The 19,271-nt window shown below is 41.3% G+C and overlaps 3 protein-coding genes and 1 long non-coding RNA gene across 4 annotated transcripts; 1 reads left to right on the forward strand and 3 right to left on the reverse strand.

Annotated features, from left to right (window-relative positions):
• Positions 1-1,523: 1,523 nt before the first annotated feature.
• Positions 1,524-5,554, reverse strand: kcnk3b (potassium channel, subfamily K, member 3b). The gene is made up of 2 exons (XM_041060661.1): positions 5,041-5,554; positions 1,524-3,648 (listed from the first exon to the last, which is right to left on the reverse strand). Exons 1-2 carry the CDS (start codon positions 5,321-5,323, stop codon positions 2,756-2,758), a joined length of 1,176 nt encoding a protein of 391 aa, XP_040916595.1. The 5' UTR covers positions 5,324-5,554; the 3' UTR covers positions 1,524-2,755.
• LOC121197201 lies at positions 5,135-11,590 on the forward strand. Its single transcript, XR_005896230.1, has 3 exons — positions 5,135-5,269; positions 8,764-8,846; positions 9,366-11,590. It is a non-coding gene; the product is annotated as an uncharacterized LOC121197201 (long non-coding RNA).
• Positions 6,468-14,696, reverse strand: ezra (ezrin a). The gene is made up of 13 exons (XM_041060660.1): positions 14,572-14,696; positions 12,769-12,852; positions 12,555-12,650; positions 12,197-12,471; positions 11,763-11,846; positions 11,259-11,405; positions 10,834-10,930; positions 10,359-10,522; positions 10,105-10,235; positions 9,334-9,494; positions 8,710-8,802; positions 7,756-8,019; positions 6,468-7,597 (listed from the first exon to the last, which is right to left on the reverse strand). Exons 1-13 carry the CDS (start codon positions 14,581-14,583, stop codon positions 7,433-7,435), a joined length of 1,773 nt encoding a protein of 590 aa, XP_040916594.1. The 5' UTR covers positions 14,584-14,696; the 3' UTR covers positions 6,468-7,432.
• A 355-nt stretch (positions 14,697-15,051) lies between these two features.
• On the reverse strand, positions 15,052-17,596 carry nenf (neudesin neurotrophic factor). The gene is made up of 4 exons (XM_041060945.1): positions 17,398-17,596; positions 17,227-17,287; positions 16,505-16,608; positions 15,052-16,142 (listed from the first exon to the last, which is right to left on the reverse strand). The coding sequence occupies exons 1-4, from the start codon at positions 17,536-17,538 to the stop codon at positions 15,966-15,968; spliced, it is 483 nt and encodes a 160-aa protein (XP_040916879.1). The 5' UTR covers positions 17,539-17,596; the 3' UTR covers positions 15,052-15,965.
• Positions 17,597-19,271: the final 1,675 nt, after the last annotated feature.

Below are 19,271 nucleotides of genomic sequence, written 5' to 3' on the forward strand. Positions count from 1 at the left end.
TACTTAAGTAAGATTTTGAATGCAGGACTTTTAATTCTAATTTTTTCATTGTTGTACCGACACCTTTACTGTAGTAAAGGATCTAAGTGATTCTTATACCAGTGGGTAGTGATTTCCTCCATTTCCCAGAATGCCGTTCAGCAACCTAAATAGAAAAGGAAAGAACTTCCTGCTTTTGTCTGTTGGTTGATGGAGAAAGCGAAAACACAGTAGACGATTTTCTACTCAGGAAAACGTGAGAGTTGTGAACTAGTTGATTGACAGAAAATCAAATAATTCATCAGCTATTTTGATTTGATTATTATTTGATTTTATATTCGCTAGTTCCAGTTTTTCAAATGGAAAACAATCTGATGCTTTTCTTTGCCATGTATGACAGGAAACAGAACATGCTGTCAGAGATTACAACAACAAATATTCCTCAATTTCTGAAATTTTATGGACAAAAAAAATCTGTTAATCAGAAAAACATTTTGCAGATTAATCAATAATGAATCGTTAGTCGAAGCTTTAGTTGTGTGCTCTGTAACACAGACATTTTGTGGCTGAACTACTTTCTAGTCAATCGAGGCAACTGTTTGTGTAACATTTCCTCCTCCACGATGGATTTCTCTCCGTAAAATTGCTGCAAACTGTTGTTGTCAAATCAAATCCCTGTAAATCAAAGAGCAAAATCCCTTCCTCTCTGATCTGACGCAGAAACCGGCCATTTTCTGTGAGAGTTTTAAATAAATCAGGCGTCTTTGGGGATTAAAACTCTGCCGTAGCTGCCAGAAATAAAGTTAACGTGACATCACATCACGTCGCCTACTGTAAAAATTCTCCACGAAACACTGAAGTAGGCCCAGAAATACAAGAGATAGTATCTGAGGGTGGATTTTTACTTTTCCATCAATCACACAGACTCAGTCTATTGTGGCATAATTGTCTGTGACTGACAACCAGCTCATTATCCATTGTCCAAGCACAGAAAACCCCCTCCCTCCTGCCACTGCAGACTGCTGCTAAAAATAGTTTGCATCTACTGTTTGATCCAGATGTGACTTGGACAGCTCTGCACGCTTCATATCTGATGTCTTTTCTTTCATAGTCAATGAGTTCTGTGGATCCTCACGGTCCTTCAGGTCAAAACGAGCAGAGTGGAAAGAAATACAGAAGAAGAGTCCCACCCCAATCACATTCTTTGATAGACATATGACATCTGGTTTTTTTTTCAGAAAAAAAAATGGAGTTGTTCTGTGTTTTCTGCTGCTGTTGACAAGGAACAAAATGTTAGAGGCGTCAGTCAGAGGGATTGACAGTTTGGCTTTTGAAAAATATTTCTACAATTTGGTTAATACGCTGATTTGTGGTTGGTTTTTTTTTTTTTTTTTTGCGAAACAGTTGGATGAGAAGATCAATTCCACTGTCATGTTTGAAGGTATCGATCTTCTCATCTAACTCACCACAAGAAAGCAAACCAGCATATTTCCCAAAATATCTGAACTGGTCGTTCAATAGTGTGATAACTCTACCTCACATCTGCTCTGGTACCTGGAGGACTCCACGAAGCAGACCAGTACATGCTCCGGACTGACCTCCGGACCCAGCAGAGACGAATGTAACCAGCCAGCAGCTGCGACGCTGCAGTAGCCCTGCAGTAAGTACCAGGCTGGTGTAGCTCATCATGTTCAATTTTTGTTGAGACTGTCAGAGCTGTTGATTTAGCCTGATGGTCATTTTTAAATCAGTGCTTTGTAGTGTTGTCAAACAGATCCAGTTAAGTGTGTTTCAGTCAGTGCTGGTGAGTGTCTACTTGTGATCGCTGTACTTGGTTGCTAATGCAGTTTTACCGTGTTTGGGATACGTCATCGTGGTTTTTTGAACTCTTCCACTTGTGACGTTACGTAATTCAGCCGTGGTTTTGACTGATGCACCAGCAATTTGGGCAGAGAGCACTGAAAATCACAATAACAGAGGCAACTACACGTGTGAGTCATATGAAGTTATCAGTATGCGTCAGCTTTAATAAAGTTCTGACAATAAGTTCTGACAATCACGATTCGTTTAAATATTTTTTTTTAGGGCCACATAAGGCAGTTTATATGAGGCCAGAAAGCTGCCTGAATTGGTGTTGCATCAGTCACAAACACTGTGATGAGAAACGTCTGAAAATCGTCAGGATATGGGCCTAACGGAGGCAAACAACTGACAACACTAAAAATGACAACTTTAGGAAATAAACCCTCAGTCGAATCAACATCTCTGACGTTACTAACAGAAACATAAAACTGGTGCTCACTGCAGGGCTGTGCAAGATGTTTCTGTGAATGTGTTTTGTCATTTTATTGTGCCACTGCTCAATCTACTCGACCTGAAGCGCCTCCTACGGCACCTGTTCTGCATTCTCTTACAAACTGTGCACGCGTCACATTGGATGCACTGCAACGTGTTCGTGTGTTCACGTGCAGTGACCCAGATGACGTCCTACATGCCTAAATGACTCTGCAAAGCACACAGAACGCCCCTGAATAAGACCTCAAGTCAAAACACTGGGTGCTTTGCTGTCTCAAATAGATATTTGAGTAAGATTTTGCTGTTTACAGTACTGTATGTGCTTTTCCCTTTTGCGTCTCCTACTGTTGGTTTACTGGGATTATAGCACCACAAACATCTACTTGCAGTCATGTCTTTGCTGTGAGGACTGCCAAGAATCTGTTGTCCACTTGGCAGTATAGACGTATTGTGCTGTACTGAAATCTGCTGTATTGAAAGGCTAGACGGAGCTGCGTCTCTTAAACACCCTGAACGGAGAGAGAATGTGTAGGCCTGTTGTTATGGAGCTTATGCTCGCGCACTGACGTGGACTGCAAACGCAGCCTGTTGATCCAGGCTCCATGTAGTGAGGGCAGTTACTGTTCTGCTGCAAGTAGGCATCGGAGAACGTCAGCTCCTGAGGGATCATAGTGGGTATGGAGCCCTGCAGCTTCTCCTTGCTCCTGTACCACAAGCAGGAGCATATAGTCTGGAAGTGAAGCACCTCAGTGTAGACACCTTTTAAATCTTTAGCCTTCGTAGTGTCATCTGCTACAGGTGTGGAGGACGTTGAGGCTGAGACAGGTATTAGATGAGCCACCTCTGCTCTGGACTTACTGACGGACATTAAGGCCTTCTGTTTGGCGTCCCTCCGCTCGTCCTCGGTGTTCATGGTCAGGAAGCGAAGCACCACCAGGTTCAGGAACGCTCCAATCACCGTGAGACCCATCAGGATGTAAACAAAGCAGAAAGCCACATACCGTGGGTCGTTCTGCAGCGCGTCGTCCTTCTGCAGAGCCACGTAGTCCCCGAACCCGATAGTTGTGAGCGTGATGAAGCAGTAGTAGAACGCGTGGAGGAAGCTCCATCCCTCACAGTGGGAGAACGCCACGGCCCCCACACACAGAGTGCTCATGCAAGAGAAGAAGCCCACCGTCACCATGTTCGCCATGGAGACCTCGGTCTGACGCATTCCCAGGCACTTCTTGGCTTGGTGCAGCAGGTACCTGACGAACGTGTTGATCCGCTCACCCAGGCTCTGGAACATGACCAGGGTGAGAGGGATCCCCAGGAGGGCATAGAACATGCAGAACACTTTCCCTGAGTCGGTGCTGGGCGCGGCATGGCCATAACCTGAATGAGAGCACATCACATTTTTATACCTTAGACACTGTGGGCATGATATTATATGGTGTCTAAGAAGATGCAGTGTGGCTTTTGTCGTGGTGTTTGGCTGTTTGACATCAACATGTAAGGATTCAGAACTGAATCCTTAAATCCACAGGAAACCAACACCCGCTGTCACTAAATCCTCCCATTAATGGAAAACCCAGTCACACTATTCAGTTTGACTTTAATATTGTGAATTAACAGCTCTTTATTTATACCTCCCACGCTGTTGTCAGCTGGGATGTTGTAAATACTGGAAATAAACCAGAAAGGCGTCACTTTCTCTGCCTAAATTAGCCTTGAGTGGCCTTACTGTAACGACCGACACTGAGCCAGAGCTGTGTCCGTGTAGTTTCAGTAATTTGGGGGATTTATCGACTAGAAAAGGTGTTTCAAGTTTTCTGTTCCATTTCCATACAGTTACATCCAAATTACACCTGGTGTTTTTTTTTTTTTTTTTTTAGGCTGAATACTTTTTTTTTTTACTCATTATTTTTAGATTTTACAGTTTTAATCCAAAAAAATAAGAGGGGCAGAAAATGAAATGAAGAACTTTAGTTTTTGATATGGCACTTCATTGATGAATTAATTCTACCCTTCAATTAACCAGGAAAGCCTCACTGAGATAAAATGACTCTAAAATAATTAATAATATTGTTTTTTTCAGGGGTGGCCTGGCAAAGAAAGGTTGCAAAAGCAATGATTACAAACAACAAAATACAGATATACAAAAAAAAAAAAAAAAAAAGAAATATATGGAAATACAATTACAAAAAAAGTCTATAATTTCTAATACAATCTAACATAAGATTTCATCCTAGAAACAACTCAAATAGCACCTTACAATGAGCAGCTGTTTAAACCCATAAAAATAACTCAGATCAATACTAAACAACACTTAATGACACTGAATGGGTGGAGCACTGAGAATAAGTCCATTAGATTTTAATGTAAGCCGAAAAATCTGACAGAAAATAAGTTTTAACATTTAAATAGAAATGCTTTCAACAATGTGTGCTATGAAATGCAAGATGGCAAACTTAAGGCCGTGAGCAAAGACCAATAATAATTAGAGTAAGAGTATGTATGGGCGTAAGTAGCATGCTTATTGAGCAGGCATGTGAGTGGACTGTGCAATATGCAGAAATATAAAATGTACACACGTTTTGCTGACCACATGTTTTGGTTGTGAATAAGTATTTGTGGGGGATCCGTGTGGATTCGTGACCTCGGTATCTCTGAATACTCTGGCTACAGCTCTGCACTGTGCACATTTTATCTGAAATGCAGGCGGTGTGAGACTCATCCAGAGGACAGTTTCGTTATTAAGCGTAGGAAAAAGTGACTGCTGCTCACCGATTGTCGTAATCACAGTGATGGCGAAGTAAAAGGACCCGGAAAATTTCCACTGGACCCCTGCTTTGTGAGGTTTGAGCTGCAAAACGACGTGCTCCAGCTCCTCGAAGTTCTCTTTGGTCAAGTTATATTTGCGCATGAGTTCGTACTTTCTGGCGTCGAGCTTCCTCTTGTGACTCTTCTCCTGTTTCGACTCCAGGGTCTCGAAGACGGCCGCTCCGACCACCAGGTAGGTGAGGATGCTGATGATGAGGGCGAGAGTCCTGGCGTTTTGTCTCTTCATGATAGTAAAACAGGGAGGGAGAAATGATTCAAGTGCAGGTGGGAGCTGAGACTCTCTGCGACCTTCTCCTGACGGACTCCGGATCCAACAGAGGGGACTTTGGAGACGGAGCCGTTCTCTCAGCACCACCCCCACATCACAGTTGGGTTGCTACTGTATTTGGACCATTTGTCACCGACTTATATTTAGATTCTGCAGAAAAGAAACACAGGGCAATCCCACAGACCGTCAGCTTCTTGGAGTAGCAGCTCAAATCAAGAACTCACCTTTCCGGAGTTTTTTTGGGTTTTTTTTTTTTTTTACGCACGCACATGCATGCGCGCGCACACGCACACACACCTTTCCTCCCTGAGGCCAAAATACACAGTTTGTCTTCTCTCAGATGGGAACACACTCTTCAGCAGCAGCAGCAGAGGCGTGTTGGTTCAGCCTCCAACAAGTAGTAACATCGTCAAATATGACTTGGTGCATGATTCATGTGTTCATTCACAGATAAAATATTTACCTAGTACCTATTTAAACAGACTTGCTCTACTGGCTTCACAAGTTGTCTAGCAACCTAATGATAACCATCGTCTCGGTGAGTAAACATTAAAAGGCACATCCTTTTCACGCTGAGCAGGCTGCAGGATTCTCCACCTCAAACACAACCTGGGTCACAGCAGCCGACACCGTCACACAGAAAATTAAGGAGCGTTATTATAAAAAAGGACGATAATATATAGGTTTTTTTTTTTATTTTAAGGCACTGAAGAGGACAATACTTACGAGACATCGCACATAAACTCTAATATTAGAGGGTTATCCCTGTCTTTGTTAAAGCCGGTTTAAAGGAGCAGTCCACAAACTTCTTTGGTTTTTTATGAAGTCCAGTTAATTATGAGGGGCACCACTCAGCCAGGCTACAATTTTTGAAGTGAAAACCTGAATTACAAAGAGCTTTTAGGAGACAGGGTGAAAGACGCTACCGAGTTGCATTATGGGAAATGTAGGATACAGTGTTTTTAGCTTGGAACCAGGGAATCAGTGACACTTCAGCTACATAAACTACATTATCTAGATATTACCTGAAATAATTATACCACATAAACAGGACAACAATGTCCTCTAAAGTCAAACTGGTAATATTAAAAGCAGAAGGTAATATGAACAATACCAGTGTCCAAAAACATATTCAATGTTCCTGCAAAAGCAAAACTCCAGAGATCATAAGCATATTAATAATAGTTAAATAAACTGCATCGTTATTAGGACAAATACCAAAACAGGTGTACTAGGAAGAAGAGCTAAAACTAATGTGTTAATTTATTGGCAGAAAATTAATCATCAGCATTTTTGACTTGATAAATCATTTAAAACAGTCGATTTAAGTCATTTATCAGTCAAAAATGCCAAAATGTCTCTGGTTACTGCCTTTCAAATGTGAGGATCTGCTGTTTGTTCCTGTTTTATATTATTAAAAATTCATCCTGTTTAGATTCAGGCAACACATGAGCTCAGGCTTTGGGAACTTATTCTGGGCATTTTTTTTAAACACTTTTCTGACATTTTGTAGACAAAACAGTTGATCAAAAAAATAGTCAATAGATTGATAGATAATGAATATAATGATTAGTTGCTCTGTAAGGCAGTGGTTGCAATGTGGGGCATTTATCACACAAAACTTAATTTAACCACTTAAGGCTGATATAATAACAACACTGCAGAGCCAAACTGCAATAACCTTTTTGATCATTTATCATAACATATAATTTCTATAGTGCACCTCACATACCAGCTTTGTTCTTACAGTATATCCAGAAAACACTAGCTTTAAGCAATGGTTTTCAAAGTGATATACACATGGTCATCTAGCATTATCTTTTAATTAGACTAAACAGCACTTTGGAGAAGTTTGAGGGCTACAAAGGAAAAAACAAAACAAAACAAAACAAAACAAAAAAACACAAGTAAAAGTTAAAGCGATAAATCCCAGAAAAAGCCCCATGTTTTTTTCTGGGCCTTTAAGATCAGGTGTGGCTGCAATCACATCACACTTTAAATTAAAAGATGCTGAAATGGGAGGGAGAGATGAGGTATTTGGGACAGAGCTTCAGGTCTCTGAGGTTTCTACAAGGCCTCGAACTCATCAATCCTCTGCTTGGTGTTGCCCTGACGGATCTGACGCAGGGTCTTGTACTTGTCACGGCCTGCTCGGACGTTCTCAGCGTGGAGCAGGTCGTTCTGGGTCTTCCTGTTCTCATCACGGGCCTGTTCCAGCTCTGAGCTCAGGGCCTGCAGGAGGAACATATTTCAGTTATTTAAGCACAACAATGCGGTTTTTATAGACTTGTGATACATTCTGGTCTAGTAAAGCAGCTGTTGGGTGAGACTTTGAATCAAACACATTTTAGCTTGTTTCATGTAGTTGGATCCTGGGAGCCTGGTCTCACCATGAGTTGTTTCTGCAGCCGTTCGTTCTTCTCTGCCTCGGTGAGCCTCTCCTCCTCATGGCGGTGGTCGTTGATGCCCTGCGTCTGCAGCTCGGCGCTGTAGGTGCTGTTCTCCTCGCTGTGCTCGTGGTCGCTCTCGCTGTCCGAGGAGGAGGAGGAGGAGGAGGAAGCAGGAGGTGCAGCTGCGGGAGCCGAGTTAGCGGAGGTCATCACGCTGTTCAGCTCCTCCTTGGTCTTCATCAGATTCTCCTCCACTTCTCTGGCCTGGGATGAAGTTTGACAGGGACAGTGCTCATTGATCAACAGAACAGAAAACTGTAAATGAACCAGAGTCAGCCTAAAAAGCAAATTTACATGTTGTCCCTGGCCTGATGTTAAAAAATTGAATAACAGGTTATGATGGTTATCAGGGTCATTCACTGTGCTGTGCTTTCATTTGAACATGTAGCATGCAATATTGACTTTTCCTCCGTATCAATATGACTGTCACAGGTTTAAGGACAAATGAAACAAGCACGTGAGGTGGACTCTGATCTCAGGTTGTAATTTCGCCTTTGGAAAATAGCTTTATGATGACTTGGATCTGTCTTTGTCTTCTCTGCTATTGGATAATAGCTTGATTTATTCCCGGAAACAATTCGGATCAAGGATTCAGAGGTTTATTTGTCACACACACGCAGATAATATATGTAATGAACTGCGACATGCTCCTTTGACATGCTTGTGTGACAGGTTGTGCTAAAATACAGATGTGAAAAATTAGGACTGTAAATTAGGATTATAAATATGTGGACTCCAGCTCAGTCTTTAAATTTGGTTGTTTGTCTACAACAGAATTTACTAAATACGTCCACAAGTGTCAGATACCATAAGGCTTCTGTGAGGATATCCAAAACAGTGCAGTATTTTATATCGAATGCTTGTATATTGTTTGATTGCGTGTTGAAAACTCACCTTGTTGTGCCATGACTCAGCCTCTTCCTCCTTCACTCTCTTGGCCTCCTCCAGCAGAGTGATCTTGGCGCTGTACTCAGCCAGGTCTGCAGCCTGAGGCAGGAGGCACAAACAATGTCGTCAACAACAAACAAAGGGTAGATATCTGCTTACCTCTCATTTCATTTTATGAATGAACAGACCAAAAAAAAAAAAAGGACTTCACCATTTACTTAATGATAATGATGGATGTGGAGGGAATAAATAAATGAAGTACTTTTAATTCTAGTACATTTACCTCAAAGCTGCAGTTCCTACTTAATTTACATTAAACTGCCAGTGTAAGCTCATATAATCTCATAAAAACATAAACATGTTTTGTTTTAGCTCAATGACACAATACATTTTTCACATTTTCTAAAGAGTCTTTGTGTGAGAAAGATGCTTATATCATTTTCTCATGATGAATTTAATCCCACTAAAGCAGGAAAATCACCCAAACTGAAGGATGTTTCAGTTCAAACTGCAGTTAAAACTCTTAATATGTGTTTATCCTGAATGTAGGAGCTTTATTTGTAATGAGTGTTTTTCTATCACGAGATTTTCTCACGTGCAGGACTTGAGTGCTTCATGCGGTACACTCACCAGCTGCTCCTGGCTCTTTATCTGGTCCTCAGCTTGCCTGGCCAGCTCCTCCTTGGCTATTATGGCCTCCATCCTCTCAGCCTCCAGCCGGGCTGCCTCCTGCTCCACCCTCCTCCTCTCCTCCTCCAGCCTCATGGCCCGGTCCAGCTGCTCCTGAAGCTCTGCGGGACAAAGTCAGTGAAACACGAGACAAGATCTGTCAAGTATTGTAAGGTGTTATCATACAGGGAGATGTATGCATTTCTCTGCTTTTCTGGGACAATTTCACACCTGTGAAATAACACATTTGCTTTACTTAAGGTAGTCGTTCCTGACTTTCCACCTAAAATGAACCAGTGTCTATTTGTGAGCTCTTATGTCTGCTCTTCAGGTAAAAAGCATTCGATTTTATCTGCCCAGAAATTGTATACAGTGATCCTCGGCAACAAAAAAAAAAATACATAAATACATTTTAATGGCCATTAAAATGGAGATTTGAGGAACTTTCAGAGGCTTGAACCTAGTGTTTATTTCTTACCACGACAAGTATTGCAATGATGAGCTCAGGCTCCTTTTTCCACTTAGTGTTTTCACCTGCTTCATATTGCAAGTCTGGTTGAGTGGATGTTGTTTTTATCTGAAGTATAAAAAAAACATCCACTCAACCAATTTAACTTTTTCTGTGTATGTATGTAAATAAACAGCAGAGGGCAGTAAAGCCATGCAGCTCTTGTAGGACTCGATTATGTTGTCTGAGGTCTGTAAAGAGGAGTGTAAGACGCCCTGTCTCACCTCTCTCTGCTCTCTTCGTCGTCTCTTCAAACTGGTAGAGCTTCATCATCAGGTCCTGCTTTTCTCTCTCCATCTGCTCCTTCTCTTTCTCAATGGCCTCCCTCTTCTTCTTCTCACTCTCCAGCTGATCCCTGTAGAACGCAAATTAAAGACCGATCAGACATCTTAATCACTCCCCAATCAGTCAAAATCCCAGTTCTCAGTCTGTGAGAGCAGAGTGGTGTCCCCATTTAACTTAATAACCCTTCACCCACCTCTCCATCTTCTTCTGCAGCCGCTCCTCTTTGGCCTGAGCCTTCATCTGCTGAACCTCGATGCTGTCGGCCTTGCGGCGGCGCATGTACAGCTCATGGTTGCCCATGCACAGTTGAAGTATGCGCTTGTTGACTCGTAGCCGGGGAGCATAGAATATAAAATCCTTCAAAAGAGAAAAAAAAAAGAGTCTGAAATGAGAGGATTTACTTCCAGCAGTGACTAAAGTTTCATTAATATTGATTGATAACTGAAACCAAAATTTCCTCCAAATTTATAATACGTGGAAAGCCTTAAGTAGATTTGTTTCATTCCATTTTAACTAAAATATTTGTCGCCTATCTGCATTTTTACTGACATCTGTGCAACTTGAATAACATTAACCTGCACATAAATGCTGCTAGACACCTAACTACACACTTACACACACAGGAAATGCTGTCATTGCTGAGGATTGTTAGACTCTGAAATACTTACAGGGGATTTCTTGTCTATGGGCTTGATGACGAATTTCTTATCATTGAAAGAAATGTTTCTAATTTCACTCCAGGGGAATCCAATCTTTGGAGTCAGCCTGGAGGATGGAAAGAAAGAGGTGATGCAGCATGTTTAACAGCACGTTTAAAAGATTTCAGGTTTTGTTTTTAAAGAATATTTACAGGCAAAAAACAGTTTGCTCGCCACTTTGGGAAATAAGGGAAATAAGTCGATGGCCATGGGGTCAAATGTTCTATTTAAAACCTGACCAGCTGAAAGGGAAGGCAGCAAGGGTCAATGACTGAGGTGTGACTGCTCGTGTGTCGCCCTCCTGTCTACAACTGTTTGTCATCAAGTCAATGCCCACTAGAGATGCCATGTTTGGAGAGATGTTGATAGTGAAGGATGCATGTTTATTGTCCTACCTGTCCTCCTTCTCGTAGATGTTGAGTCCCAGAGCGTCGACTCCCAACCACAGGTCTGTGCCTTTCTTATTCTTGATCTCAAAGTAGTTGACACCGTACATCTCCAGGTCCTGTGCGATCTTCAGATACTCAATCATGGCATCTTCCCTGTTCAGGTTAGAAAAAAACATGGAAAAATATTTCCAGTTAGGTGAATAAATTTGGAGTCTGTAAAATGATACTGAACCCCGGCACTGTGCAAAACTGTGGAGGTAACAGCAGCCTCTGTGACAGTGGCAGTTACAGGATAATGGCACACTGACTTGTGTTTACTTTTTGTTTTATGTTTGATATTGAAACCAATTCACTTTTTATCTATGTCAAACTAAGCTGTAGCACAAGTGAAAGAACTCATAAAGTCAGCAAACCAACACAGTAATGCAAGGTTCATAGCTTTGCTTTAAAAATAAAACTTTAAAATGAAGATAAAAACGTTTTTTTTTTTTTTTATCACCCTTCACTCACTTCAGCATCGATCTGTGCTCCTCGTGCCAAACCTGGATTCTCTCTTCCCACTGCTCCTTGGACAGCTTGTGTTGTTCCAGCACTCTGAGGGGAGAGGCGAGCTATCAGCAACCCACACTGGTGAAAATGTAAACAGTCTGTGTATACATGCAGAGCTAAATCAAACACATGCTGCATTGTCATATGTACGTATTTCCTGTCCTGTTATATCTGTTATATTGTGTGAATTGTAATAGTGCATCAGTTAACTATTAAGTCATTCGGGAAGTTATTTAACTCCAGTAGAAAAGGATTCTCTTTATGGTTAAAAAAAATAGGAAAGAAGAAAAAAATGTTTGTGATCTCTGGGACGTGCAGTGCACAAAGTGAAACACGGCAGCAGTGATCACCAGCAACAACAGAGCTCATGCCTTCCCTCACAGGTTCACACTCACCTTTTGGGAAGCAGGCGCTCAGAGTACAGGTAACCCGGAGGGTGCACCACCCTGTTGTACTCTCCATACTTCGCCTGGACGGCGTAGGAGGCCAGCAGCACAGCAGACTCCGGAGGGCAGTAGATCTCCTCTCCCAGAACGTCCTCCTTCACCTGCAGGAAGAAGAGCCTCCTGGTGACGTCCTGGATCAGCTCCTCGGCCACGTCCTCCGGGTAAAACTTGGCCCTCAGCTTGAACTGCAGGGGAGTCTCCTTCTTCACATCCTGGGCCATCACCTGAGCAGAGCATGGACAAAGTATGACTATGAAAACTGAATGTCTTTTCTCATCACACTCACTCAGTGAAACCACAAACACACCTTCTTCTCAAAGTTCAGCCATGTGATGAATCCCTTGGCGTCGACAAACTGCAGCCCGAAGTACCAAACCTCACGCAGTCCGATGGTCCTGGCAACCTTAAACACGCACAGAGGGAAGGACAGAGACCTGGTAAAAACATGATCGCTGCTCCCTCCTCTTCACTTCTCTTGTAGTTTAAATCAAGAGAGACCATGGATACTGTTACATACACACCTGATCAAAGAGCTGCTTCCCTGTGGTGTTGGGGTGGAAGGAGAACTCCAGCTCTGCGTCCATCGAGGTGACGCGCACGTTGACCTGCAACAAAAAGGTCTTTGAGTCCATTCGGTCCAAGGATTTAATTTTTATAAAAATCTGAATTTCTCAGAGTTGTGTTTTGAGTGAGTGTTTGCTTAAACTGTGCAGGAAAATTATAACTTATAATATAACTTTTGGTGATGAAAAAACCCCATAAATAATGCAGTGTGAAGGATGCCTTTAATGTGGAGCTGTGAAGTGGATTGTTCATAAACCATAATTGCTCACTATCTCATTAGACTTTGGACTACCCTTGCGAGGTGCTACAAGGTTGCACATAAGCAGATTAAAATATCAAAATACTTGCTGCTTGCCAAGCTGCCTTTAGACTTTACCACTGTTAGTGAAGATCAACCACTTTTGCAACAATAGCAATTAAACTGGCGCGTAAACCTGACTTTTGCATGTCTCCAGAGTGAATTTCGCCGAAGACAAAAGGCGTTATTCTCAATACTTTTCCAAAATAATGACGAACACAGGGCAACTGCATGACCCTGGCTTGCAGGCCAGATTGGGCTCGTAGCAGTTACACAATCATTTTATGAAGCTACACTAGAGCACACCCCGGGTGTCATAAAGATAAACCCACTGAAACTTGGGCAACAAAAACTGGAACATTAGTTTATAAAGAAACTCCACAGAGTTTCTCAACTGTTTCCACCTTCCAGGATCACATGTGTAAGGTAACTTCATAACTCCCTGCAGTCCTGCAGAGGCTTCTGTCACTGCTAGCTGCCACAGCCTGATCTCTTCTCAAATCACTAATGTGACCGTTATGGAAGCAGTAACCTATTACAATCAATCAATATGTTGTTCTGTTAAATTTTGGAGGGGGTTTTCTACTTGGATTGTTCTTTTTTTGGAATATAAAAACATCTTACTTTCCTGAAATTTATGCCAAAATTAAACCTTTAAGTCGTGTTTTCAGAGTTTTCCAGAATAACGCAGGCAAGACCTGCTACCATGACTCATAAACGTGATTTCAAGTTTAACGTCAGTCAAAGGGAAGCAGACGTCAGCATGACCTCTTGAGAGAGGCTTTCTCCTTGGAGTGTCAATATGAGCATAAGAGTTTCAGTCGTAATGCACAGGCGGGCCTTTCTTATCAGTCCTTCTCTAAGTGCACAGACTGATGCTGTACACTTAAGTAACTCTTACTGAGGGCATTCAGGACTTACAGCAAATAAGTGCATGAGGGTTTCTTTAATAATGGATGGAAAATTGATTGCTGTGTTCTTAGAAAATCAAAGGGGCAGAATAAAGCAGTTAAACCATACAGTCATGAGTTGATGGGGAAAGTCACTCAACACAGTTACAAGTCATTCCACTGTCACCAAAGGTAATTACCATGATAATTGTCAGATGTGCATGACCACACAAAAAGCACTCGGCCCAGTTGTATCCACAAAGTTGCATTTTTTCAGCCAGGAATGTGTGCAGCATGGGTCAAACTCTACATTTGGTTAATGAGTAAATGCCAAGAAGGATTGGTGCCTCTTGGAAATAACTCAGTTGAAAAAAAAAAGAAAAAGATATTCCACAAGAGACTAAATCTATCAAAATACACAGGTCAGCTCAGTGGTTTCTATACAAAACTGTTTCAGCATAAATAATTCAGCAAACCTTACTTCATAAAACCACCACCCCTGTTTCAAACGTGGACCAGAGACATTTCAGACACATTTAATGATCTCGTCAATAAAAGTATTAAATTCTCACCGTTTTTGGCATCTTGGCTCCGGTTGGTGGGCGAGCTCCAGCAGAAGAAAGTGTTTCCCAGGCTGAGCGAGGCTGCAGTGGCCGAGTCCCAGCAGAACCTCCACCTGATAAAGAACGCTGCACCACTCTCGCGGTCAGACTCAAGGGCAGGGCTTGCGTCCTTTGAACTCGGCTGTAGATCGCTCACAGTAACGTGGGAGGTTCGACTTGGTTACTATCACACAAAACTGACAGCTTTACCCCCAGTGTGACCACATGGCAGAGCAAGACGCTCCACCCAAAGACAATCACCTATCTCAGCACCTGAACTGCTGTGACCTTTGATCAGAGCACCCAAGGCTATATAGGCCCGGACGTACCATTTATGTTGCCTGTTTGGAGATGACACGAGTGAGTCATAAAGAGATCATGTTGAGATAACATACCAAGAGCAGCATGTTTCTGTGGAAGATCCAGGAGAGACAAACTCTTAAGTAATTTGAGATTTATAGACTTTAATGATAATTGTACAAAAACAAAAATCCAGGTAGAAAACCAGTGGACTGATTCTGATCATGTAAACACTCACTGAGCAGCAGATTCACAGCTTTTAAATCACAAAAATATTCTGTAATATTCTACAACGTATTTAGTGACAACATTTAATCAATGTGGTTCAAGAGAAAAATAATCTGCAACACTTCTGATTGTTCCTGGTGTCATTAATCAAACAATAAATCTGTTTTCCATAGCTGTATGTTTTTTATAATATCGTGAACTGAACGATTAAGTGATTAATCACTATCACTAATTAAAATGATTGTTAGTAGTAGCCCTGCTAAAATAAAATTCAAGGAAATATTAGCACTGATATTCAGTAAGTTTATTGCATCCAGTGTGTCAGCCCCTCCCCCCTTCTCTGAGTAGACATAAGGTGTTTCATTCATTTGAGTTTCACTTCTGTTGTGTCTCTCTACGATTTAAATCAAATAGTTTGTGTTTGTTTTAACTTAATTTGTTCTTATTGCTCTGACAAATGTAGAGCAGTAACATTGCTATTAAATAAAATTCACTGCTGTGATACAAAGGCTCAAGGTGAAATTTCCCACAGTTCAATAGAAGAGAACAATTATTTTCATATTTAAAAATTATGTATTGAAATCGTTTCTTAGGGTCATTGTACATTAAAGCTCTGACAGCTGATAAATAACCATGTAAACCTTCAGTTCAAGTAAATATGAATAGAAAGTGTTCATCATTTGTATGTGGTTCTCCTCTTGAACATGTACGACACTTTGCATATTTGATTCTGATTCTACTCAAGTGAAGAGGACATTTATCAAAAAGCTAACAAAATAAAAGCTCGATTACAAGACGATCTGAAACAACTATATTTTGCAAACAGGGGAATGAGCTTAGAACTCATCTTTGATCTGGAAATGAGGCTGGTCCTCTGGTTTGAAGTCTTCGTTGGGACTTCCGTCGTCGTTGAGGATGCGTGACGCTGTGTAACCCACAATGGGATACTTTGCTTTGTACGTGCCTTCAAATATGCTATCGAGAGACTTCAGCTGCTCGTCAGTGAGGCCTGCCTGTGGATGTAAAGGCAAAAAACAGGACCTTTTATTACTATTTCTTACTTCTTACTGTTCTTCGCATTTTAGATTTAGGTCAAAGAAGAAAAATACAAGAGGAGGCATCTGTGTGCGTGTTATTTCCTTCTTTTTAAAAAGTCTACAGTATGTCAAACTGTAGGTGGAAGAGCTGAAGGAATGAAAGGCCTGCAGGAATGGCATATTTATCTGAGACTGTACAGTTTCAACTGCAGCTTGTGAATGCAGTGATGTTTTGCAACCGACTCTCGGGTATCAGATGTCGGTGCTCCCCACCCACAGGAGTCAGCCACAACAAACACATTCACAGTTAAGCCTCTGGATGTTAAGACTAAACTCACAGTATCTGATGTCAGGTCTGCTGGATCCAGGGACATCTTAGCCACAGCTCGAGTGGAGTCCTTACCGACCAGCGTGTTGTATGGAGCATCTTTACCATAAAACTCTACAATGGGTGAAAACAGTGCAGGAAATGTAACTTGATGAAAGGACCAATACAACAATGTAAAAATACTCAGTTATGAATAAAAGGCCTTTTTTTCTTTGGACTTTTCTGAGATTTGATCTCTCTCGTGAAATGTTGGATCATTTTACCTTTCTGTTCCTCAAACAGTTATTTAAATGAAACCACATGAGAAGTTTAAAGGTGGTAAAACTGATAACAACTCACAGACGTGAAATATGACAAAGAGCCACAAACAGACACTGTTTTTCCAATAAGGGGTGGAAAGCCAAAAAGGCTGGAAACTAGTGATTTAATATTTAATAACATACTGTATTTTACAAGTTGTAAAAATATGTTGTTGTTTTTTTTAACTGAAAGTTAAATACAGTAATTCTCCAGTCACCAGATGGTGTGGAGTAAAATAAAATATTTCCATCTGAGTAACATAAAATCTGAGTGCTAATGCTTCAAAAATAAAGTAAAGCCCTTTGCCTGAGCTACAACATGACTGTGTAGATTCACAGTTTAATTTGAATGAATTCAAAGCAGAAAAGTTCTTTGAAAACAGGTTTCGTCTTGAAAATAACATCTCTTTGTTAGGTGATGGGTTTTATTTACCTTTTCCCTTGGTGACATCAAACACCACTCCTTTTACTGCCATGTAAATAGGTTGTGCCTCCTATAACAGGGAGGGAAAACAACGGAAAACAGACATAAATCGTTAACACACACATGCATATTCAGATGCACAAAAACACACCCTGGATTATGGTTTTACAGATAACTCACGTCGCTGCCGTCGTACCTCCTCAGCTCCTCCTCAGTGAATAACCGGACAGGTTTGGTGGCTGGTTTATACTTTAATTTAACGTCTTCTGCTAAAGTTACAGAAAAGAGAATAAAGAGGACACAGATTTGCGCTGTTGCCATGGCAGGACGGTTGTTTGGCGACTTTAATGCGGAAACTACTCTTTAATACCCTTCCCCGTGTCTGCTCCTCTAATGATGCATTTAAAGCCATCGGGAATTCCGGATACAACGGGTTGCCCGTTGTAAGGCAAGGGCCGCATACCATTTCTTATGCCTGTTAGTGGCCACGTGCCGTGCGTGCAAGAATTACAAATTATGACATGTAGGATTGTGGGGAGCACAACCACAGTGGTTAGGAGAGTTAGGAAAGCTGTAGAAGGCAAACTCAAACTGTGTACAGATATCACGAAAGGTGATTTATTAAGAAAAAAAAAGTGGCACCATGCTACACACATGACCAAAATATGTTCAAACAAACAAAAAATCAATCAAACAAACCGCTGAACAGATAACATAACACAACGCAACTCTAAGCTCCATCCACCTGGCAGCAAAAGCAACGGCTTTAATAGTCCCTTCCATCAGCAGGAGCCAATCTGGGCTGTACCACGATGGCTCACCGCACCTCTCCTGAAAACAGGTCGGTGATAAAGTTTTTCATTTTCTCTAACCTTCAAGTGGAAACATTACAGTTTACCCTATATACGGTCACATTTGTGACCATGCAATAGCAAATCACAGTCTACATATGGTGACTAACACTCACTTATCATTATCCCCATATACTTGGTCCATCCCAGTGACATCATGTATAAGGACAGGAAGTGTTTGGCCACTTCCTCCTTTTGTCCCTGGAACACCAGGAGGGTATGGTGAGTAAGAAAGGGAGAAAATGATTAACTTATAAAACACATGAATCGAACCAATAAACAGTAACTGGACTTAACAATACTTGTCTGTGTTTTACTTTAACCAGTAATGATCAATGCCACGGATCAATGAAGGAGCTACGGCTAAAACAAACATTTTAATCAAGCATGTTCAAATTATTAACTTCATATGCAATGCAGCAATGCCAGGGTGAGAAAGGAGACAGATCATTTACAGGACAAAACTTAAGTAAAAGGTATCGCGCATGAAAGTTCGTTCTTGGTCTTTTTACTGCACCACAACATTTTCAAAGTTCACATGAAAAATCTGGAAAAAGTTAGCAAGTTGACCTTGAGTTGGCGTTTACTGGCTTTTCTTCTTTTCAAGAGAAATGAAAAAGAAACAGATACAAAGCATAACAGTGCCAGCACGGTACTGGGTCATGACGGCATCACCAAGTGACCCACAAGCAAATATATCCATGTATAATATAGTTTTTTTTTTTAAATTTAAGTAAAACTACTTATATATGACCCCAATGGCACTGTCATTAGTCTTCAATGTAAGAGGCCACAGGAGAGTCTGCAACAGTTAGGGATTTTGTCTGATGTGTCATTGACAGATCTGACAAAATCTGATTTTTATCCAGCTTTATTGTTTTGTCTTGATTTTATTTTGCTGTCCTGTTGTAGCACTCTGTAACTGGAGTTTTGAAACGTGCTCTATTATTTATTTCCCCTGTTCATTTCACCTTGATTGTAATATAAAAGTGAATACAGTCAGGTGAAATAAATCCATGGTTCAGCCGGTTTGCCTGCAGACAAAGCTACAGAAATAACAATTCATGGCTCAGCTGAACTTGGAGGAAGAATCTTCCTGGAAGCACCTGAAGGCAGCATTAGGTAACAAACAAGGGGAAGGAGGAAGGAAACAAGGAAACCGCGCCAAGGACACAATGTTTTCTAGTGTATCGCGGCCTGTAG

Source organism: Toxotes jaculatrix, chromosome 17 (genome assembly GCF_017976425.1).
Source record: "Toxotes jaculatrix isolate fToxJac2 chromosome 17, fToxJac2.pri, whole genome shotgun sequence".
Classification (NCBI taxonomy): domain Eukaryota; kingdom Metazoa; phylum Chordata; class Actinopteri; family Toxotidae; genus Toxotes; species Toxotes jaculatrix.

Bases quoted from the DNA above. Each gene is read 5' to 3' on its own strand.
- ezra (XM_041060660.1), bottom strand. The intron at 12,651-12,768 runs GTGTGTATGTAA...TGCGTGTTTAAG, and splicing joins GGAAGCAGCTCTTTGATCAG to GTTGCCAGGACCATCGGACT. The intron at 11,406-11,762 runs GTGAGTGAAGGG...TAACCTGAACAG, and splicing joins GAGCACAGATCGATGCTGAA to GGAAGATGCCATGATTGAGT.
- nenf (XM_041060945.1), bottom strand. From the start codon at position 17,538: ATGGCAACAGCGCAAATCTGTGTCCTCTTTATTCTCTTTTCTGTAACT. The intron at 17,288-17,397 runs GTGAGTTATCTG...TCCCTGTTATAG, and splicing joins GGAGGTACGACGGCAGCGAC to GAGGCACAACCTATTTACAT. The intron at 16,609-17,226 runs GTAAATAAAACC...CACCCATTGTAG, and splicing joins TGATGTCACCAAGGGAAAAG to AGTTTTATGGTAAAGATGCT.
- kcnk3b (XM_041060661.1), bottom strand. From the start codon at position 5,323: ATGAAGAGACAAAACGCCAGGACTCTCGCCCTCATCATCAGCATCCTC. The intron at 3,649-5,040 runs GTGAGCAGCAGT...GCTCTCATTCAG, and splicing joins CACTGTGATTACGACAATCG to GTTATGGCCATGCCGCGCCC.